The sequence below is a fragment of the Triturus cristatus genome, chromosome 3_1 (assembly GCF_964204655.1).
Source record: "Triturus cristatus chromosome 3_1, aTriCri1.1, whole genome shotgun sequence".
In the NCBI taxonomy this organism is placed as follows: Eukaryota; Metazoa; Chordata; class Amphibia; order Caudata; family Salamandridae; genus Triturus; species Triturus cristatus.
Window position 1 is genome coordinate 314,726,298 of NC_140583.1, and position 24,817 is coordinate 314,751,114.

At 44.8% G+C, this 24,817-nt stretch overlaps 1 protein-coding gene across 2 annotated transcripts in view; it reads left to right on the forward strand.

Annotated features, from left to right (window-relative positions):
- The window catches only part of TERB2 (telomere repeat binding bouquet formation protein 2), a 394,925-nt gene extending 376,871 nt beyond the window's left edge, over positions 1–18,054 (forward strand). For both annotated transcript variants that reach the window (XM_085646319.1, XM_085646320.1), the window contains one exon: positions 17,872–18,054. In XM_085646319.1, the coding sequence (XP_085502445.1) occupies positions 17,872–18,014 (143 nt within the window). In that variant the 3' untranslated portion in view covers positions 18,015–18,054. The remainder of the gene's footprint in view (positions 1–17,871) is intronic.
- The last annotated feature ends 6,763 nt before the right edge of the window (positions 18,055–24,817 follow it).

Sequence of the window (24,817 nt, forward strand, 5' to 3'; positions counted from 1 at the left end):
GCTTGGTGGCAGGTAGTTCCACTATGAAGTCAAGTGATACTGTGTACCATGGGCCGGGAGGTGTAGCAAGAGGGAGCAGAAGGCCCACTGGGTTCTGATGGGAACTTTTGGTTTGTGCACAGACATGGCATGACCGCACGTACTGCTCTACGTCCTGCAACATAGTGGGCCACCAGAACCGCTCACGTATGATCTGGATGGTTTTCTTAATACCAGGGTGACCTGACAAAGGGTGCGAGTGATACCAGTCCAGGACCTGTGTTTGTAAAGCAAGAGTGGGTAACACTACTCCCCCTCGGACACACACCAACCCATCTGTGCTGACCCACTCCTCTGCCCCCACAAAGTCAGGCATGGCCATCGAAAGTTGACTCCGCCGAATTCGAGCCCCGAAGTCTTCCTCCCCGAACACACCCCCCAAAATGCGCTCCTCCGGGATGACAAGGGGCGCGACCTCAGGCACATCCGGAAGGTGAAACCCTAACCTGGACAGGGCATCGGCCTTGCCATTCCTCCTCCCAGGGCGGAACCTAATAGTGAAGTCAAATTCACAGAAGAACTGGGTCCATCTAAGTTGCCTCATGGACAGCGCCTTGGTGGATTTAAGGTACTGGAGGTTGCGATGGTCGGTGTAAACCACCACAGGGAAACGAGCACCCAAGAGGTATTGCCGCCACTCTTCAAAGGCTTTCTTGATCGCCAGGAGTTCCTTGTCCCCCACCGCATAGTTGAATTCCGCGGGAGAGAACTTGTGAGAAAAATACGCAATGGGATGGCACACCCCGGTGTCAGGATCGACTTGACTCAGAACCCCTCCCACTGCCACTTGAGAAGCGTCCACCTCAACCACATAAGGTAAGGCTGGATCCGGATGGCTCAACACCGGGGCGCGTGTAAAGGCCTCCTTCAAACTCCGAAAAGATGTTTCAGCCGCAGTCGACCAACTGTATGGGACCCCCTTCCGCAAGAGACGCGTGAGTGGGATTGCCAATTCTGAGTAGCCGTGAATGAAACGCCGATAAAAATTGGCGAACCCTAAGAACTTCTGCAGGTCTTTCACAGAAGTGGGCGAGGGCCAGGCGAGAACCGCCTCGACCTTAACAGGATCCATACGAAGTCCGAGTGGGGAAACAATAAAGCCTAAAAAAGGTACCTCCTGAGAATGGAAAGAACATTTTTCTAGTTTGCAGTACAAATCATGATCACGTAGGCGTTCCAACACACGTCGAACGTGACCCACATGTTCAGTCATGGAGGAAGAGAATATCAGTAAATCATCGATGTAGGCGATGACATGGAGGTCCAGCATATCCCACAGGACCTCATTAATGAAAAACTGAAACGCCGCTGGAGCGTTGCACAGCCCAAAGGGCATCACTAAATACTCAAACAATCCGTATTTAGTACAGAAAGCAGTTTTCCATTCATCTCCCTCCTTGACACGCACTAGATGGTAGGCGCCTCGTAAATCCAATTTGGTGAAATAGTTGGCATTACGTACTCTGTCAAGGAGGGAGGAAATCAAGGGCAAGGGATACCTGTTTTTAATGGTCACCTCATTCAATCTCCGATAATCGATGCAACATCGAAGACCCCCCTCACGCTTAGGAATAAAAAACAGCGATGAGGAGGCAGGGGATCTGGAAGGCCTAATAAACCCCTTCTCCAGCATGGTGTCCAAGTATTCTCGGAGGTAAGTATTCTCCTTCTCGGTTAGGGCATACACTCTGCTGCAAGGGATTCGAGCCCCAGTCTCTAAATCGATGCGGCAGTCGTATACCCTATGCGGGGGAAGGACGTCTGCCTCTTTAGGATCGAACACAGTGCTCAAATCGTTGTAACACTCTGGCAGCTCGGTTCTGGTGTCAGTCTGATCCACCATAGAGGCTGCAAGAACTACTGGGACCCCAATATCACGAGGTTTGACAGGGCGAAACTGAAGTGTGGCTGCCTTCCAGTCAATGACTGGGTTGTGTGTCTGCAACCAAGGGATTCCTAAAAGTACTGGTATTTGAGGTGAACGAATCAAATCGAATTCAATTTTCTCATGGTGATTCGGGTCTATATGCATATGGAGGGTGCATGTTTTGTGCGTGACGGGGCCTGAAACGAGAGAACGGCCATCAATAGTAATGACCGCATTGGGCACCTTCTTTTTGACACATGGTATAACGTTGTCAATTGCCCACTTCTCGTCCATAAAGTTACCAGAGGCCCCAGAATCTATCATGATGGCCACATGCAAACCCAGGTGTTCTACTGAAAGGTATGCTGACACATAGAGGTGAGTGACTGATCTAGATTCAGGGTTAGAGGAGGAGACTGTAAGGTCAGAAACGCCCAGGAGTCCTGTCTCCATGTTTCCTAGGCTTTCTAGTTTCCCGAAGACTTTGGAGGTAAAGGTTTTACAGGGCATGACCGTAGGAAATGACCGGCCTTACCGCAATAGAGACACAGTCTGTTGGTGCGACGTCTCTGTCGTTCTTCAGGAGTTAGGGGCCCTCTCACTATTCCTATTTGCATAGGTTCACTATCCTCAGGAACTTTGACCGCCTCAACTCCCTTTACTTTGGTGAGAACAAATCGCTGATCTCCTTTCCCCTTTTCCTGCTTCCTTTCCTGAATGCGATGTTCAATTTTCACCACCAGGTCTATCAACTCAGGACAGGCTGCAGGAAGGTCCACTATCTGCGAAAGGGCGTCTTTTAAATAGTCACGTAGTCCCCTGTAAAACAGTGTACCACGCTTTTCTTCGGGCCAATTGGATTCAACTACCAGTCTCTGAAATGTAGTGATGTAGGCAACCAGGTCTTGATTGCCTTGTCTCAGAGCCAATAGTTCAGAGTCTGCAGAGTGGGTATATGTGTGTCTATCAAAAAGCTTACGAAATTCCCTCTTAAACTCGGTGTAATCATATAATAAAGGGTCATCCCGGTCCACTAGCGGTATAGCCCAGTCCGCGGCCGCCCCACTAAGGTAGGAAACCATAAATGCAACCCGGGCCTGATCTGTAGGGAAGCAGGTGGCCTTACATGAAAAATGCAGCTGGCAGTGGCTAAGAAAGGCGGCACACCGCGAAGTATCCCCGGAAAACCTTTCTGGAGGGGCCAACGGGATGGAGGTAGGGGTGGTAACCTGTATTACTGAGTTGGGTGGATCAGCTCTCCCTCCCACAGCCCCTATCTCCTGTCGATGCTGGAGGGTATCTATTCTGGCAGATAATGCCTGGGTTTCCGCTTGCAGATTGCCGAGCATGCCGGCGACGTCTGCCAGCGTAACCACACCTAGCTCCATGGCGCTCGGGCAGAATATTCTATAGGCTTCGCGTTCTGTAAGGATCGCGGATGTTCTGCAGGAGCGTCTGGAGTCGTGAAGATGAGTCCACAGCCGTCCCCCGTGTCTCCCCGACTCTATCAAACTCTAGAGTGCGAGGAATCCACTGGGGAAAACAGGGAAACAAAACAAGGAAAGGTGGGGGGATCCGGTAAGTCTTGATAGGTGATGTCGTCAGGAGGAACAACAGGAGCGTAAGAGATCTCCACAAGGCAAACAAGTAGATCTCCCAGCTGTAATATAAAGGCAGTTAGTGGTATACCTCTGTAACGCCCTCCCTGTGTCCCTACTTCTTTAGGTCCCCAACACCTACCGGTATATCGTCTGCTGCTAAGTAGAAGTATGTATGAACCAACAGGTGTGATCTAAATAGTGGTTCCTTAGGGTGCAGCTGCAGGGAATAAGTACATCCAGATTATACTCCTGGGAAAGTAGAGTATCCCTTTAATACCTGAGTAAGGCTGGGAAGATCTAGTACCTGGCTTGATAGTTAGAAGAGCGGGAAACCTAACCCCCCTGCTCAATGGTCCTCGCAATGTATCACCACCGGATTCCTGGTAGCTGCTCAGGATGATGAAGGGGATGGATATAAAGGTGACGGGAGGAAAGGATACTGGGGGCGTGAAAACCGGACAAAGGAAAAGACTCCAACTAATCCAAACTTGGAGTACCTTAACAGGCAAAACAATACTAAATGATATTCAAGTATAACACATGGATCAGCGAGGCGATAGACAGAGGACACCACGCTAGGCAGCGCTGGGAATGGAGAAAGCGCTCAGTCACTGTCAGACTACCTCTCAACACGAAGAAACGCGAGACAGGAAACCCCTGGACCTCCAACCACCCAGCAGACCTTACTTGGGTGAAGATGCCACAACCAGGAGCAACCCTCGTGAATATCCTGAAGAGAGAGGACCCCTTCCACTGTCAGTAACGACAGGATCCACACGCTACAAACACCAGCGCCGAGGAACGTCCCCGACACCAAACAGGAAACCGGAACTAACAATACAGGAAGTCAGGCAACAGCACTTGTGACGGAAATGGGGCTCGATGCAAGAACGCGAAGCGGCGTGTATACGCTCTTTGCCCCTTATATACTTGCCACCTGTAGGGGCTGAATCGCGTGGCATGACAAGTACCCCTGACCTACACAAGTAACTGTTCCACGTAATTGACATAGTGTACATAGGAACTCCCCAGCCACTGTATATATAGCACACTGTAAGTTATGTTTATGCACTTTATATATTTTCTTGCACTTGATTCATTCCACTCCTGTATAATACACTTTAATTACATGTACAATAATGTTCGTAATTTATATATTCAACCTTAGCCTCATTTGGTTTTACCTAGTTTCCAATTTGACTATCACTAACTTCCATGTTTATCACCTCGGGACTCATCTGTTGTTATTGTCATACCTGGAATTATCCTGCAACTTGTTTAGATTCACCTTATATTCTTTGGAAATCAATTACGGACGCAAGTGTGCATATGATAATCTATGTGACCTGTGATATGGTGTGTGGTACCTCAAGCGTCTTACCGTGATGCCAATACAATGCCATGTTTCATTCTCCACCTCTTATTACCATACTTGCAGTTTCAATCGATTTGCTCTCGGTATCCATCACCAACGATTCATTGCACTTGTGACCCTTACCTCACCTGAATACGATAAATACAATTGTCCACGATGGTTTATTTCAGGCGTCTTATCGTTATGTTAATATGGTGTCATCTTTTATTTGTGCAATGTTCGTATTTTAATTTGTAAGTCGGCTATTGCATTACATTATGTAATTTTGTGTGTCTTGTATTGTACTGCACCATGTAAATTTTGGGTCATGTTGTGAATGCTAGCACTTTATTTCCTTTAAATTAAAGGGACAGTCTATCTTACATACCAGTCCCGTTAGACAGCTACGTGACATCCTATGCTACATGGTTGTAGCTACATAACCTACGTTTAACTCCAACACGGTACATTTACGTGCACGCACTCCTCGGCAGCCCATCTGATCTAATGTAAGCGTGCTGACTCGCTCGCAGTCCCTGACTCGAGGAGTTCAACACGGATCCCCCGGGCTGCTCTAGAAATACCATACGAGGTATTTTTCAAATGAAAGGACGACGGCTATTCTCTTTCCGCTCCTTCCTGGCCCTGGGAATTTAATTAGACCTCACTTTTTGGTGTATGTTATTTTTGTAATCTGTAGATGCTGTGGGCGATTTATTCACCCTAGTCTGATTGATTCCCTCTAAAACTGCAGCCTCCAACCTTCTCAATTACACTCAGCCACGCCGCAGAATCAGTGCGGGTAAGTAGACAGTGGTCTACCGGGCTATGACATTAATGCTCATCTTGAATGATACAGTTTATTTTTTTTATTTTAAATCCTTTTTATTGAAAAAGCATAGAAAAAAGACAAGACATACAATAAATGACACATGAAATCCCGTTACATAACAAGCAGCTAGTACCTGAGATTGGTAGGTCTGTAGATGGTTCACACCCATTACGGACATATATGAATACAAACTCCTCACAGACAGAACAATAAAATCATTAGAACTGATCAGTAAATCAGGCCCTCACATCCGAGAACATTGACTAACTCATGGACTAGCTATACCATGTGAAGTTAAATGAAAGTAAAAAGACTAAAATATGTCATGATACCACATACAGCACACCAATGTCCGATTGCGCTATGGTGATTGGGCGCCCTAATTGCCAGTGTCTTATTTCCTGTGTGTGTAGCCCTTTCTTCTATTTCCTTATCTTCCATTCAGGGTGGGTCAAATGAAAATGCAGATCTGTCTAGGGCCTTCCATAGCCTCTTGTGAGGAGCACGCCATGGGGAGGAGTGCAAAGCTGGATTATCCGCTCCTCTTAAAAACGAGAGCCATTCCTGCCAGACCCTGAATGATACCTCAGATGCACTCTTCCATTTACACAACACCACCTTGCAAGCTAGAGTAAGCAGGACATCTAACAACTGACGATCATTGTCATTATGAAGGTCCTGATCCAACACTCCCAATAGTACGTAGACGAACTCTCTTCTAGACTTGAGCCTAAGAATATGATCTATGCAGTCAAACACTTTCCCCCAGAACGGTCCCAGCGCAGAGCAACCAAATAACATATGTGCTAAGTCTCCCACCTCTACATCACAATTCCAGCATAGCGGGCTGTCCCTCAAGTGAAGTTTATGAAGTTTTTCTGGCGTCCAGTATGTCCTATTAATGAGCATGTACTTGGTTTGGGCTAAAATCGGTGAGATCTTATTCGTTAGGGCAGCGGCATGTATCAGACCCCAATCAAATACTAAACCGGTAGAGTTGGGTTCAGATTCCCACTTAACTTCATTTTTCTTATGTGCCCTGCTCGGTGTAGGAAGGAGTAATTTGTAAATTTTGGAAACGAAATGACCGGATTTCAGAAAGCGCGGAACCTGGGTCTTAAGCCAAGGGTCGTTCGTGTTGAGGGAGCGAGTAGACCGAATAACTTTGAGTTTCAAGAAGTCATAGAAGTCCATTGGTGACAGATTGTGATCTGTCTGAAGCGAAGAGAACGGCAACGGGTGCCCCCCATCAAATAAATCTCGCACTAGGTTAATTCCTTTCCTGGACCAACTCCTCCACTGTATGGGCTTCCCTTCCATCTTAAGTGATGGGTTAAACCATAAGGATACCATGGTAGACTTCCTCCATAGCAACCCTACTTTATGAGTTTGATCAAGCCTCAACAGTGCTCTTCTAGTGTTTAATAAAATGTATCTGGAATGAGGCAGGTGGGAAAGGTCCATCGAGAGCAGTGCCATTAGAGGGGCATCACCAATTAGGGATTTTTCGATGCCGATCCACAGCGGAGTATAGTCCGCACCTTCAGTCAACCACTGTGCCCCTTGTTTGCAGAGAAACGCCGTCTGATAGTTCCTGAAGCTAGGAAGACCCAGGCCTCCTTTACCCTTTGATAACTGAAGCTTCTTCATCGATATCCTAGGCTTCTTCCCCTGCCACAGGAACTCACCAAACAGCCTCCCCACCTTTGTCAGGAAGGCCTCCGAAAATGTCATTGGTAGCATACTCGCCAGGTAGTTCACCAATGGAGTCACCATCATCTTCAGAGTTTCCGCCCTGCCCCACCATGAAAGGAATTTCGGTGACCATCCCTCTAGCAATTTAGATATTTTCTTCAAGACCAGGCCCTCATTAACCCCCAGTGTTGTGATTAGATCCTTATCAAATTCCAGCCCTAAGTATTTAAAGCAGCCTGGTTGCCACGTCAGGCCAGAGTTCCCCATAACCTCCCTGTTACCCAAGTTATTCAACATTTTAACTTCTGTTTTATCTTTATTCAACTTGTATCCTGATACCCTGGAGAATTCGTCGATGGTAGTCATGAGGGCCGATATAGCCTCCTCCGCCTTTTCTGATACGATTAGGACATCGTCCGCATAAGCGGTCAGCTTTATAATACAATCACCAAATGCAATTCCAGCAATACTCTCATTAGCTCTTAAGTGGTAAAGAAATGGCTCAATGGCCAATAGGAACAGTGAAGGTGAGAGGGGACACCCCTGTCTGGTACCTTGGTGCAACTGAAACGCGGAGGAGAGTGAACCTCCAGCTCTAACTCTAGCAGTGGGACAAGAATATAGAGACATCACCATCTTCGTGAAAGATTGACCCAAGTTGAATTTATTTAAGACCGCATTCAGATAGTTCCAGTCGACTCTGTCGAAAGCTTTTTCGGCGTCAAGCGTAATTGCGACAGTGGGGGTAGATAACAATTTTGCTTTTTCGAGTACATGAGCTAGTATTCTGGTATTATCACTTGACAATCTATGTTTTAAAAAGCCCGCCTGAGAGGCGTGTATCAGTTTGGGCAGGACCATTTGAAGTCGATTAGCCAAAATCGTGGCTAGAAGTTTACAGTCAAGGTTTATAAGCGAGATAGGTCTATAATTCTTTGGAAGCGTTGGATCTTTCCCCTCCTTTGGAAGTACCGCAATGATGCCCTCAGACAGCGTACCCTTCACTTCACCTATAGTGCTAATTTCTTGAAATAGGTGCAATAGCGGTTGTGATATGAGTGAGGAAAAACTCTTATGAAATCTGGCTGTGAACCCATCCGGTCCGGGTGCCTTACCGCACTTTAATGATTTAATGACTAACTCAACTTCTTGAAGCGTGATGGGGCCATTAAGTTCATCGCGCTCCATAGTAGAAAGGGATGGAAGATTACACTCATCTAAATAGCCAGCAATTTTTGACTCGACAACTTCTGTATTTTTGGCACAAAGCTGTTCATAGAAATGTTTGAATACCTCCACTACCTTGATCGGATCCGAATGTGTAGCCCCTCCCTGATCCTTGATGGAATTTATCATATTTTTCTGTATTTTGAATTTGAGGTATGCAGCTAGGCTCTTCCCTGCCTTATTAGATTCACATAATTTGAATTGTTTCCTCCTATTTAGCCAGATCCCTGCTCTTTCACTCACTATTTTGTTATACTCGTATTTTTTATTGGCTAGTTTTTTCAGTGTTTCTTCCTTCCTATCTAACAAGTGTTTCTTCTCTAACCCCGCAATTTCAACCTCCAACGTCTCCAATGCTTTATTGTGGTTCTTGTTTATAGCAGATTTTATTTTAATTACGACTCCTCGTATCGTACTCTTCAGTGCCTCCCATCGGATCAGGTCTGTAGTATCTCCCCTAATATTATGCCCTAAATATTCTTTAATCGCGGTCTCTAACATTACTCTATGTTGTTCCTTTTCGAGGACCTCCTTATTAAATCTCCAGATTGATTGTCGGGTGGACGATTTGACGTTGGATATGGACAGGGAGATGCATGAGTGGTCGGATAAAACCCTGGGTTCTATGGATGATTCTTCTATTCTGGGTATTCCATTTTTGGTAATAAATAAATAATCAATCCTGGAGAATGAATCATGTGGAGGAGAGTAAAAGGTATAATCCCTCCCATCGGGGTTCTGCAACCTCCATGTATCTACTAACTGAAATCGGGTACACAGGTTAGTGAAGGCCTTATGAGATTTATTACACTGGAAGGAACATCTGGAGTCTCTATCTAATATGGGATCAAATGGTAAATTGAAGTCCCCTGCAAGGATGTGTATGGCTGAGTCGGGGATAGTTTCTAATTGCTTGGTCAGATCGGACCAGAATGTCAGATCACATGTATTAGGAGCATATACATTCGTAACGTAGAATTCAGTATCTTCTTTAAACAACTTAGTCGTCACCCACCGTCCTTTGGTATCAGTAGTGGAGGAAAGCAAATCTACATTAGATTTTTTTGCAATCAATGTCAGGACCCCATTTTTCTTCCCTATCGCCCCTGAACCTGCGACCTCAACAAAAAATGTATTCCTAAGACTATGAAACTGCTGAGCATCAAGTTTAGATTCCTGTAGCAGGACAAGATCGCCTTTTTGCCTACGTACATAATCCAGCACTTTCTGGCGTTTAACGGGCTGATTAAGACCTTTGACGTTAAGAGATAGTATTTTCAGATTATTCAAACCTGTTACTCCTATAGGAGTATTAATCGTAGACAATACCATAACCAATCAGTAGCTAACATGATGAAGTGTTAACAGCCTACCCTTGAGTATACATAAGTAGACCCCCTTCATCCTCTCCAACGATCCTCCCACAAACACAGCATTAGTATTAGGCTTAAAGGGGTATTTAGCCTGAATCCGACTAAATGAGACTGACACCGGTCGAAAAGTGACAGCTGAGGCAATGCGGCAACGCATTCTAACAGGGCCATGGCGGAACAATCGGCAAAGGCCCTGGCAATAAAATGACGTGGGACCAGGTGTGCATCGGACCATGACATAAACAATATCCATGCAAAAGGAAATAAGTACAGAAAACAGACATTTACCCCCCCTTACCCCCCTCTTCCCTCCACCCCCCCCCCCCCCCACCAACACTCCCTCTCCCTTCTCCCCACCCCGAGATGAACTAGTAGACATGGTGACACGGAAAAATTAGTATCCCTCCCATGGACTTAATCCTTATACATGTTAACAATTTAGCAATTTAGGAGTTAACCAAACATGTAAAACAGTGCATAACTAATGCGTCCGTCAAGCAGTAGCATTTGTTTAAGTAACAACCAGCGAACATAAACATAGTACACTTGGACCATCCCCAATGACGCATCCTACCTACCCCTTCCCGCAAATCCCTTTTTGAGGAGACATTAGGCCCACCTCCATAGCTTCAAGTGGTTGAGGGTTTCTATCGTATACCAGTTAAAGACTGGTGATTAGCATTCAAACTGTACACATTCTATCTAATAGCAATGAAATAAATCTGGAGCGTCGTCCTTCTACCTGGGCATAACAGACCAATAACAGTACAGCAGTACCTCAATATATCAACAATACGTCAGGACCCATCATTATATGACCACCAACGTAACAGTGGCACAGTAGTCTGCCGCGGAAATTAAGAAACCTATTTAGAGGAGGAAGCAGAGGCCATCGACGAGGTTTCCATATTTTGTTCTTCATCACCCTCCAGAATTCGCCCTAGTTTTACTGGGTCTGTGAAGACCTGTGGAGACCCTTTGATGAATACACGGAACTTTGCAGGGCCCACAAAGCCGAATTGGTGGCCCAGCGATTTCAACTTTGGACGTAGGGCAAGAAAGGCTTTCCTCGTATCAAGTCTCCTTGCTATAGTCCTGTGATATGTAAACTTTATTAGATTTCCAAAGTACATGGTTGTTTTTGCGCACAAATGACAGTATTTGATCCACGTGTTGGTAACGTAAGGGCTTACAAACAATAGGCCGTGGGCCTTTTTGACCTGGTGTGATCCTGCCTGGAACTCTATGAGCTCTATCAAACCCCAGTGGGTGACGAAAGTTAATATTGGTTGCCTGCGAGAACCATGCCTCCAGGAATGGGACACAGGACTCGTACGCCTCTTCGGAACCCTCCGGAATTCCAAAGATCCTTAGGTTCCCTCTCCGATTTCTGTCCTCCAATTCCGACAGCTTCCTCGACATCTGTTCCGTGGAGATGTGCAGGCATTTAAGTGAGCTACATGCTGCGGCCTCCGAATCCTCCAGCCGACTGATTCTTGACTCTGACTCTGTGAGTCTGGCATTCGTGTCTCTGATGTCCTTACGGATAGCCACAATTTCTTATTTTGTGGCTTTCGCAATCTCCCTAACCTTTTCCAATCTATTCAGTATCATGTCCATCGTGTCTGTCACATCCTTTTTACCTTTGATAGGGGAGATTGGGTTAGGAGGTTCAGCCTTAAGTCTTTTTAGATTCTTTGTGTCTTTGTCCCCCATCTCGTGCGCTTTCGTAGAGACTGCTTGACTTGAATTCCGAGCTCAATAACTCTAAGAGGGCCCAATCAGATCTAAGCCCAGTCAGCTCGCAGCAAGAAGCTTCCTGCTCGGACCCACCGCCGTACACCGACTAGATATTCACCACTGTAATGATACTGCTGTCGGGACCCCTCCCACCACTGTTAACTGCGTGATTGGGAAATTAGGAAGTTGAGAGCGTAGAGTGCCCCACATGTGGCTTGCGTACTATGCAGGAAGAGCGATGTCGACAGGCTCAGATGCAGACTCCGGCTCGTATCACACCACGAACACCAAACCCAGCTTTCAGCTCCACCACGTTATATTCAAACATCTTCTTCGCAGTCAGCACAGATGCGCATTGTGTTACCTGCTTTACCAGCTCTCCATTTATTATACCGCTTGCCTCCCACAATGCTCATTTTACACTCCAGTCTCCTACATGCGCAGCATAAATGCACAAATGCAAGATTGAATATCAGATGAACAGTTGCTGTTTGTATTGACACTAGAGGAATCCGCTAATCACCGCTGTTGCTGCCGCCATTTTATGAATAGGTAACTCCATGCATCATTCCAGCTCCTTACATGTGGAACTACGCACCATTTGTAGCACCTGTAGCGCTTTGAACCCAAGAGACTTCACTCCCATTCGCACTATTGGCAGTCTAATGCTGATCTCCCCCCTCACAACAGCAACTCCGGACTCTGCTGAACTCACATGAGCCTTAGAAACCCACATAAGCCCCTATCGCCGCCATTTTGATGCCTCCGTGTACCTGCGGCTCTCGGTAGTGCTTCATACGGTGAGGGTGTTTGGAGTGATATGCCAGCTTGCCAGTAAACATTCTACCCCTCCCGTAATCCAAGAATGCTGCTCTTACGCCGACCTCCTCTCACAAACCCGTCTGCTCACGCTCCGGTAATCGCTCAGGGACCGCCGCCATTTTACCTCTCTGCGTTCCGCATGACTGGGGTGGTAAACTCCGTCTTACTCAGCCCCAAACGTGAAATACGATTCACTCACTCTTGTTGTGTGTCATCAGGGTCCCTTCCGTAGTCCCAGGAGGTCGTAGTAGCACCAACGCAAGTCGCCGGGGTCGGCAGGGTCCTACGACTGCAGGCGCCGCTCGCAGTCACCGCTTGTGATCAGGCTCCAGTGCTCCCGATCAGAACTCGTCTTCAGGGTCACCTAGGGGTCTCAGAGTCAGCCCAGACGAAGGTACGATCCTCCGATCCACATATTTATGCTTTACACCGGACACAACAATGCTCGTGATTCCCAAAACGTTCCGTGTTCACTGTCCACGGGAGGAGCGCCGCGCTAAGCCGCCATCTTCTCCGGCGTCCAAACCACGCCTTCCCTGAATGATACAGTTTCTAATGTATATCCTTCACTTTTTACAGACCGCCGCCTAAGGGATAATCCTGACTTTACCTAATTATAGGTCAGTGAGTAGGCACACTGTTTTTTTTATTCATTTTGGCAACTTTGGATTCATGCCTCTAATTAAGTCATTCCATTTGCACTTTTAGGTTGCCCCTCCCAGCCCTCCTCTTCCCCTGTCCCGAGGAAGACCTGCCTGCAGAGGAACAAATGAACCTCTATGCATTAGGGTCGCAACATCGACACTCTTCCCCCATTGAGCCTGTACCCGACGTCATCCCAGCCCTGTCTTTTCACAGATGAATAAACCTCTGTGCTCCATCAGAAAATACCTACACTCTTGTAAATACATAAGGGACAGGACTATTTGTAAAACTGGTACCACTTCAAATCAAGACCAGTTTACTAATAATATCAGAATTTGAAACGTATTGTTTTTCTTCTGGATTTCCCTCCTATATATCTGTCCTACTTCACAAGCACTTTCCTTTTTACACACTCCCTTTGGAACAACCTTTCTTTTTATGAAACATTCAAAATGGTGATCTGTGATATATATATAAAAATTAAATGTTAGAGAAATAAAACAGACACTAATTAAGACTTTCTTTGTGCCTATATGTCATTTGAGGATATACATGTTTGAATTGTGAAGGAATTGATGGTACATGAATGATACGAAGTGAATTCTATGTGTACCTGTTAGTTATATATATATTTATCCAATGAATACTTCTCACAACTAAAGTAAAAACTTAAGTAGTCTAGGACCATTGTTTCCTATATCGAACGTTACCCAGGTCCTTTGACTTCTATGGGTCACCCCATTTTGTAATGGTTATTCTCAGATTGGCGTAGTCAAACTGTATGACAGTAATAGATTTCAAAGTCAGCTATTTTTGACCATTGCAGCAGATATCTCACCTTTTGAATACTCCCATGTATCAGTCTGTATCCAGAAATGTTTCAGCAATACTCTTTCGCACTGCTGAGGGGCTGTGTGCGGCTCTGTGCTTGACCTGGCCCACCCCAGAAATGACAGTACGGAACCGCATATGAGCTTTACTTTTACACACTGATAATAGTTCCGTTCTTTACACTCCTTCTGATGCAGATCCGGAACTTGGCTCCCACATTTGTAACACTTTGCTGATTTCTAAAAATGAGAAACCAGTGTTCTAGGAAACTGTGTCCTCTTCTAAAACAATGGCCTTTAAGCCATACTGTGATTGCAAGAAACAGATGTCGGACACAGACCTACACAAGGTGTGTCTCTGATGTCTAGGCTCGTGATACGACTCAGTCAGGCAACAAGTGTGCCCTCATATACCCTAAGGTGATGCAGGACCTGGAGATGAAGCTGTATATTGGTGACCATCGGAAGAAGTCAAAAACTTCACATGGATACCCCTGCCCCAGGTCATAGGGATAGTCTCACTTCAGGAGCAGATATCGCAAGAGGTCTGCATTGCGCTTGAGGTCCTCTGCTAAGTCTAAGTCAAAAAGAAAACAAGAAAGCAAAGTGGGACTCGTCCATATCACTCCACTCTGTCTAATGAGAAGGCATGAGGGTGTCACGATGCTAGCCAGTCTCCTCCAGAGTCTGAGTACGAAGCTGGTTCCCTAGTTGATCGCGATGTGCCCTGAGATTCCTGGGCCATTCCCAATGCTGTAGCAAATCAAGGCCTTCAAAGATGCAATACTGCTGATTAGCAGTACTCTTCCGGCTCCATATAGCTCGCCTTCAAACACCCAGGATCCACCAGGGCCTCTATTTGGGCTACTGCCAGCAGGTCTTTCACTGGCGCCGACTGATACCTGTGTCCCTGTTCTGGGCCCAGTCTCAATTCTGATACAAACGCCTACTCCGGTGCCTACACCAGTGCCACGGTGCCCCTCCTTGGGGCTAGTGCCAACGTTGCTTGCACCAGAAGAAGACCCAAATCTGTTCCCATTGCCCGACGCCAAAACAACTTCAGTCCAATCTCAACCGGTGTTGCATTACAAAATTGATTGCCATGCAGCCTGATTATGTACTATTGCCTCTGCCAATGCATGCTTTCCAACAGAGGCTCCATTATATTTTTTGCTGTGATTCTGAGCAGGGTTCCACCGGCAGGAGATGATGGTACTGAGGTTGAGGATGCTGATCTTAATGATATTTTTTTTTTTTTACAGACTTACAAGATGCCAGTAGGTCTGACACCTCCACTGATACAGTCTTGGACTCGCCACTTAGGCCACCAATTGAAGATAGCGCATCATTTGCGTTTGTGGTTCAAAGGACAGCTGAGGTCCTGGATTTACAGCTATCCTTTGTCAAAACCAAGACTGTTTTTGCAGAAATTCTGAACCAAGCCTGAGCTCTGGCTTACCTTCAACATGACCCTCACAGATAATTTGATGGGCACTTGCTACAACCCATGTTCCTGCCAGTGAGTAGGCCTTGGGCTAGGGGTCACAGGCTGGCACCTAAAGACTGCTTTTCTCACTTAGCACCCTACTCAGGAGACTTTAGTGGTGTAGGCATCTACCAGTAAGGTTAACCTCAGTTCTTTCCCCATGCCTTCTCTGGATAGGGAGTCTAAGCAAATTGAGACTTCTCTATCTCCACCCTGACTATGAGTTCGGTCAGAGAAGTTTGTTTACTCTACACATGCCTTTTGGGACATAGCTAGAGACATCATGCCAGCTGTTGCAGAAGGCCTTAGGACCTCTCTGGCCCAAACAATACATGATGGACAAGACGCAGTCAAGTATGTGATACTTTGTGGCCTAGACACAACCAACTGTTTATGACGGGCAGGTGATACGCATTGTCCTGTGCTGCCCGCATGGATGCGTTCTATGCAATTTTCAGGAAATGTCCAGGTTTATCTCATAGTTGTTCCCAATAATGGTTCACGCCTTTTTAGTGAAAAAGCAAATTCTGCTCTCTGCATTTTAAGGACAGCGGAGCTGTGGCATGCTCTCTGGGCTTGTTGATCCCAGCCAGGGTGCCCTCAATAGTTTTGAAAATGCATGGGCTACTCCAGGGAGTTGACATATAGACAGCACAAGTCTTTTTGACCACAGCAGTAATAACCTCAGTCCTTTCAGGGATGGGAGTGTGGCAGACATCGCATATGCCAGCAGGTGCACCAGCCCTCCACCCCCACATTTTACAACTAATTGTAAACCACTCTAGTTTGACCTCAGTGGCACACACCCTTCGTCTGGAAGGACACATTCAAGCTGGTCACATTGGCCCAGATCTTGGCCGCACTACACATAGGAGACTGGATGGTGCACTTCGACCTGCAGGATGCGTATTTCAGCATACCCGTCCTGTGCTCCCACAGGCAGTACCTGTCGTTCAGGTCAGTCATGAGTTTGCATTGCTTCACTTTGGCCTCCACAGTGCCACTCAAGTGTTCATGAAAGTGATGCAGTGGTTGTGGCATACCTTTGAAGTTTAGGGATGCCAGCCTATCCCTACCTCAACGACTGGCTATTGAAGGCGTGTTAATAGACCACCTCCAGACGACAGCGAGCCTCTTGACTTCGTTGGACAGTCAATGAGCCAAAGTCACTCCTGACTGTTACGAATAAGTTGCTATTCAGGGCCATCCCTCCACTAATGCGAGTCCAGGACATTTGGGCTATGATCCAGATGTTTCAGGCTTTCCTGACTCTTGGTATGAGCAGCTCTGAGGCTTCTTGGCCTCTTAGCTACCTGCTTTTTTCTGGTTGAATGGGTTTAAAAATCCCATGAATTGTACCATAACATTTTATCTCCCAAGTTTCTTCAAGTTTTAATATGTCAAAAGGAAAAGAAAATTAACAAAGATGTCACAAGCTCCCCCACCCTTGATACAGGTGTTTTGCAATGTTATATGGTGTGAACACGACCAATAGGTATTGGAGAGCTTTACATGATTACCAGTTACATTACACAAGGACACATTCATATTTGGTTGGCACAGGGAGATTAAGTGGATTTCCCAGCATCACAGGATGTTGAGCCGACGCCGAGACTTGAACCTGGTTCCCCAGTTTCAAAGTCGGCAGATCTGGCCGTTACGCCACATCTTTGACACTTATGCATAATGCAGCACACATACAAAGAGGAAGTAACAAGGAAAAAATAAAGATATTTCGGCCTTGTTACGCCTAAGTCAAGGAGGTTCACCATTTGTAAAGTTGGAAGCAAAGCTTTTTACAGGGATAAACCAGGTCCCTGTAGCTTATCTGCGCTCCATTGCGTTTGGCCTTAACTTTTGCCTTTTAGCCTGTCAAGCAAGATACCCACATTTGGCGCTGTGCACTTTGTGGCGTTGGGAAACTGTAAATCTCCTAAAAATCATATCTCTGGTACCCCTGATTGGATTTTTTTTGTTTTGCCCAGTAAAATCTATACTCGTAAAAGCTATACTATCTCTACATCGGACAGGGATTTTTATTGTGTGGTGTTTTTTGACTTATTAACGGTTATGTGACTAATAAATGCTTTACACTTGTGTCTTTTAAGTTAAGTCTGACTGCTCTGTCCCACATTTATACATGACTTAGCTTAGGTTTAAATTACAGTAGCCTAACTGAACCGGATACACAAAAGTGACATTATTAGTTGGTGATGTCTTACAACCACCCCAATTAGTAATCCATTTCTCACAGTGATGTCTGAGAATAATATGTAAATATTCATTTACATAGGAAAAAAAACTTCCTTTTATTTAGTTGAAAGTGAACACACTGTTTTAAATGTGTTTTTCCTCCTTAGGATACATCAGAGTTGATACACTGAGCAGATATTCTGGAGAGCTCCATGATTTCACTCCAGGAACCGCAGGATATATAGCATATCGTATTCAAGATGAAATCCATGCTTTCTCTGGCACAAAAGATATACTTAAACGTAAATGATGTCTGTTCTTTTTTATATTAAAATATTTTGTGAACCCTTTGTCCCATCAATATAACTTTTTAGAAAATTCTTTAATTGATATTCCTCTTCAAGCTTTAAATTCATACACATTTCTAAACAAGTGCTCTCAACTGATTGTGAAGGAATAGATTCTGAAGGAACAGAATGTATAGGACATGTCGTTGAATATTGAAAGTGTGTTTAAGACTTTATTTGTCTCAGCTGATCAACCACAAATTTCTTGGATGTTAAAGCCGGATTGCCAGATTGTCAAAAAACACAGTCAATAATTTAACTTTTCAAAATAGCGAGAAGTTCCGATGACAAATACGTTTATATAGCATAAGGCTGTGATTAAGAAGAAAATCAACCCTCAATTCCCAGCTTTCCCAGTCGCCCCTCAAAAAACACACTATAATAAGTTTCTGTTTATAAATCTAGTAAAACAAGCTGTCACCCAGTGGGCTTGGCATCTTCAGAAATACCAAACTAAATCCTGAGACTGGTTGACTTCTTCTTCTGGTCAAAGAAATGCAAGGTCCTCAATCAGGGAGGGCATGGCAGTTCTTTACAACCACCTTCTATCTACAGCAAAACCGGATCATAGATATCCAAGAAATCGTCTCTATTGAGAACTTATCCAGGGTCATCAATTCAATTCATCTTTATTCGAATTTTCAAAATTCATAAAAGCAGTCACATATGTACAAACCCAAAAAGTTAGTTATAATTCTAAATATATATGTAAACAACACACATTGCGGGGGTACATATTATTTGGCAACAAAATTATTTCAGGGGTTTTCCATTGTTTTACGTACATGGGTTACAACTCTCAAAAAAGTGCTAACACGGAAGATCAATTCATCAGTATGCAGGGTGAGCAACATCGCGTAAGACTGCTCCAAAGAAAGTGGTCTTTGTTTCTTAAAATATGGGAGTAAAAACCATTTAATATATTTTAGATAAAATTTACAGAAAAAGAAAAAATTTAGGTCATTTTGTAAACTCACTCCATCAGATGGGCATAACATTCTTTCAGATTTCGATGAACAAAAACCTAATGGAAAACATAATAAAAATCTGACAGTACCTGCCCTTAGACGGAGCAATAATGATCTTTCCCAATTTATCATTGGTAACGTAAGATACAAAGGAATTGACTTAACCTTTGTCCCTAGGGTCCAACTAGCCCACTAGGTATCTCCAGTAAGCGCCACAGAGCTGCGTTGTAGAGAGATGTAAAAAGGGGCGTGGCCTCTGAACACCTCTCTGCAACACAGCTCCCTGACGTATACTGGATGTACCCGGTGGTCTTTTTGGCCCGCAGGGACCCTCAGTATTGAAGGGGAATTAATTCCCCAACTTACAACTCGCCAGGAGGCGCGTTTGCACAATGGTGAAGGAAGGGTGCGGGGCCTGATTTGACATGTCTGCAAACACGCCCTGTGGTGCGTTTTAAGTTGGGGAATTAATTCCTCTTCAATCCTGAGGGTCACTGTGGCCCAACTAGCCCGCCAGGTACCTCCAGTATGCGCCAGAGGGCTGCGTTGCAGAGAGGTGTTCCAAGGCCACGCCCCTTTGTACAACACTCTGCAACGTAGCTCCGTGGCGCTTACTGGAGTTACCTGGTGGACTAGTTGGCCCCCAGGGACCCCCAGCATTCAAGGGGAATTAGTTCTATATCTCCAAACGAGCCAGGGGGCGCGTTTACAGAGTGGTACAGGGAGGGGGTGGGGCCTCTGCGCGATGCCGGACTTTTATTAATATTTATTTTTAAGAAGGGGGGCTGTGTGGCCCCCTTCTTTTCCTAATTAATTGGCCCTGGGGACCCCATACCCCAGGGCCTGCCCCCTAATATATATATTTTTTTAAACTTTGGAAGGAGGGGGTTCGCCCCCCTCCCTAGGCCATAATCGGCCCCGGGGACCCCATCCCCGGGCCACGGCCATTTGTTTTTTTATAATAGATTTGGAGGGGAGCTGCGTTGCCCCCCTCCTCAGGCCACTTATGGCCCCGGGGACCCCATCCCCCGGGGCTGGCCGTTCCTTCATTTATTTATTTATATTTGGGAAGGGGGGCCACTAATAGCCCCAGGGACCCAATCCCCCCAGGGCTGGCCCTCTCCGTGGGGGGGTCCCCTATCCCCGCCCACGGTCCTGCCGGCTCCCCGCGTCCTTCGGGAGCGGCATTGCTTTTCCACATAGGGAGCTGCTAAGATTGTGGAAAAGCAATCGTCTTTGGTTTTTGGAAGAGAGAGCAAAAACTAAAGCAGTTTGCTATGGCAGGGCGGGAGCCGCGAAACTCAGCGAGTTTTGAAAATTTTGTGAAGATTCGTCAACCGGCGGCAAAGTAATTGTAAATAGAATGTTGCGGATTTCCCATGGAAAATAGGTCCTAACTATATCTATCCAGTAGATTATATATATGTATATATGTCATCAGTGACATCATTTGATATGTCATCAGTGATGTCACGGACCATGTCATGAGTGATGTAATATGTGACGTCATCAGCAGTGCATTGCGGGGGCGCGAGTTATAGTTAACTGAACTAACTATAACAGGGGAATTTCTAGGGTTTTGTACGAGGGAAATGTCCAGCTAACTATAACACCCCTGAAAACCTATGGTTTTTTCAGTGAAATTCTAAGGTTTTTTAAATGCCAATTCCTAACTATAATGCCCCTGAAACCTTTGATTTTTTTCAGTGAATTTCAAAGGTTTTTTTAAATGCCAATTCCTAACTATAACGTGCATGCCATAGCCAACTACAGTGTCCCGGGGGTGGGCACCCTGGGACACTGCAGAGGCCCTGGGGGGGTGGCGGTCCCCAGGGCCATCACAGGGCTCCCTCCCACGAGCCCCCACACTTTTGTACGGTGAGCTGTTGTATCTCGTGCACTCGTACGGCACGCCATTGTAATGCCTATTTGCGCATGTCCTGCTACATTCCAACTACAACATCACAGTGCCGTTTGGAGGTGGTGCATGCCACTTTACAACATCGACTGCTGCGGCTCTTGTAACAGGCCACACCAGAACACAGAGACACACTTACCTCACTTCCTGTACACGGACATGTCCGAGACACCCCGTTCCCCTTGCCGGATAGGCACACCCCTACACTGACCTGTGAACGACAGACCAGCACACGCCAGTTGTGTATGCAGGAGGATGCGTACGTAGCTACACATCCAGGCTCACTGCCAACGCTGAGGTGACAGCACACTGTGATGTTGCAGAGCTCGTGCCTATCATGCTAAGACAATGACCACAGGACACACTTACTAAGATGTGGGTTTGGGGGGCATTGGCGGTCCTGGAGTTGTTGAGATGAGTCTTCTGGCCCTCATGGGTATCCCTGTATCATGCTCATTGACTCTATGGCACCTGTGGGTGTTCTGGTGTGGCTCTTGGCTGTGTTCTCTTTCATGGTGCAGGTAGTTGTCCTGCTTAACACCAGCTGAAAGCAGGTGTAAAATCCCTGGTGCTAACGTGTCTTATCGCCAGAATTTGTTTCGCAGTGCAATTGGTGTGAAAGTTGTGATGTGATTTTTTTCGTGTGCACAACAATATACAAACTGAGCAGTGTATCTCGTCAAGATCCAGCACCTGACGCACTATTCCCAATCAATATAAATACAATGAGATTTCTTAATAGATTTTGTGTGTTCACTGTAAGTGCAGCCAATACCTCAGTGCAATACAATACAGGATTTTAGTATTTAGAATAAATCGCAAAGGTGCACCTCGTGTCTTTTTGCACGGGAACGGCTACTCTCCATTTCATTATCAGCACTTTAACGGAAGTAAAGTTGAGATGAATCTAACACACTATTCAGAAGTTGGTGCAAACTGCAGATATCACCAGTATTCCAGCGATAAGTGCACCAAAATTTAACACCATGGTGGACTCCATCAAATAACAGTAATAAGAACAAGAAAGAGTCACACAGCAGTTAAGAGAACAACCAAAAACATTATTAATTTTTTTTTCAAACTTTATTTTTTATAATAATAAATATATAAACGATAAACTATTTTCAAACTTAATTTTTTTATTAACATAAATATAAACAATAAACTAATAAACAAAATGTAACTACAATAATACAAAACAACAAGGCGGAACACTCCTGTGGGAACCACGGATGTCGACGACAGACCTGGAAAATCAGAAAGATTGTTAAAAAAAACCCAACATGGTATTCTCAACAAAATACCACAAGAAACAAATCACAGATATATAAATTGCATACAGCTAACAAAATGTTATAAGTTTAACTTACAAAAACTGTAAATGTTGCCGCTTTAAAATATTTACCGAATCTGAGGAAATTTTTTTGCAGAAGGCACCACGCCCACAACGTTTTTCTTCAGTGGTGAAGAAATGTTTAACTTTTTCCAAGGGGCAAACAAAGACCAATGCCACCTTCTTCATTCGCAAGATTTGCCAAAGAGTTCTGTTACGAGGGGATCCTAACAAAAAATACTCCTGCGGCACAGCAAGTATGATGAAACACCTAAGGACCCTTCATCCAAACAATCTTGCACGAGAAGAGTACAAACAGATTAGAAACACTCCTGTTCTGTATCTGTGAAAAAGAATCACAAATAAATGTATATTAATAACTTTCAAATTTATACTATTCCATTACTGTACAAACACATTTTATATAAAAACTGACTAAGAAACTATAGCCCTGAACCACATGTGTGACGATCGTTAAATCACTACATGCATAGTGCATACTACTTTGAAGCAGTTCATGCCCTAAAGCCTACCTCACTAAAAGACTACATGCTAACTGACTAAATGATTACAGTACTATAAGGAGACACACTGGGTGAGTGACAGGGTGTTTGCTAGAAGAGTATGAATACTAACTAGGGAGTTGAAGGTGTGAAACACAACTGTGTAGGTGATTAGAGGACTGCATCCATACTGCATAGGCATTTAAAGCAGTCCATGTGCTAAGGCCTAGCTCACTGCATGACTACTTGGGTACTGACTGAATGATTAGAGTACAGCAAGGAGAGTGCCTAGGTGAATTTATAAGTGCTAGGCTTTTCGCACAGGGAATGGATTAGTACTTGGTACTGAATGGGTCACTAGAGGACTGCAAAGGGAGTGACAGGGTATTTCCTGGAAGTGTATAGATACTGACTAGGGATTTGAAGGTGTGAAAGACAAGTGTGTAGGTGCTTAGAGGACTGCATGCATAGTGGATAGGGGTTTGAAGAAGTCCATGTGCTAAGACCTGGCTCAGTGCATGAATACTTAGGCAGTGACTGAATCATTAGAGTACTGGAAAGAGAGTGTCTTGGTGCATTTATAAGTGTTTGGGTTTTGGCACAGTGAATGGATTAGTACATGCTGTTGAATGGGTCTCTAGAGGACTGCAAAGGAAGTGACAGGATGTTTCCTGGAAGTGTATGGATACTGACTAGGGAATTGAAGGTGTAAAAGACAAGTGTATAGTAGGTGAGAACACTACATGCATACTGCATAGACATTTGAAGCAGTCTATTTGGTACTTAGAAACTGACTAAATAATCAGACTACTTCTAGGACAGTGCTTAGGTAAAACTTTTACATTTTCAGTTCTGCCACAGTGAACAGAATAGTACATGGTACTGCACCTTAGTGTCAAACCCGGACTCATTTTATCAATGCATAAGCAAAGACTAGCTTCTAATGCTACTAAAACTTGACAACATGAGAGGTTTTAAATTAGTTATCTGTCAGCAAATACACGATGTTACCAAATGCTTCTCTCACAGTGGTTCTCAAATGCACACAGACTCACAGTGTAATTCTAGACAACAACCACTATACCTAGGAGTTTACCAAAAATCATTCACTACTGTGGAAGTGGTAAGCGAACTGCACACAATCTTTATATTTCAGGACTGCATTTTTATGTCAAAGCCTGACTCATATAATCAAAGCATAAGCAAAGACAGACTTCTAATGCTACTAAAACTTCACAACATGACCGGTTTTAAAACAGGTATATGTCAGCAAATACACGATGTTACCAAATGCTTCTCTCACAATCCTTACCCAAATGCACACAGACTCATTGTGATTTTAGCCAAGCAACACTATCCTAGGAGTTTACCAAAACTCATTCACTACTCTGGAAGAGTTAATGGTACTGCACACAATCTACATATTTAAGTACACCACATCAGTGTCAAAACATGACTCATTTAATCAACGCATAAGCAAAGACTGGTTTATAATGCTACTAAAACTTGACAACAGGTTTTAAAACAGTTATCTGTCAGTAAATACACGATGTTACCAAATGCTTCTCACAATCCTTACCCAAATGCACACAGACTCACAGTGTGATTTTAGACAATCAACACTATCCTAGGACTTTACCAAAACTCATTCACTACTGTGGAAGGTGTAAGGGGACAGCACACAATCTACATATTTCACGATTGCAATTTACTGTCAATGCCTGACTCTTTTAATGAAAGCATAAGCCATAACGGTCTTCTAATGCTACTGAAACTTGACAGGTTTTAAAACAGTTATCTGTCAGCAAATACACAATGTTACCAATTGCTTCTCTCACAATCCTTACCCAAATGCACACAGACTCACAGTGTGATTTTAGACAATCAACACTATCCTAGGTGTTCACCAAAACTCATTCACTAGTCTGGAAGAGTTAATGGTACTGAACACAATCTACATATTTAAGTACAGCACATCAGTGTCAAAGCATGACTCAGTTAATCAACGCATAAGCAAAGACTGGATTCTAATGCTACTAAAACT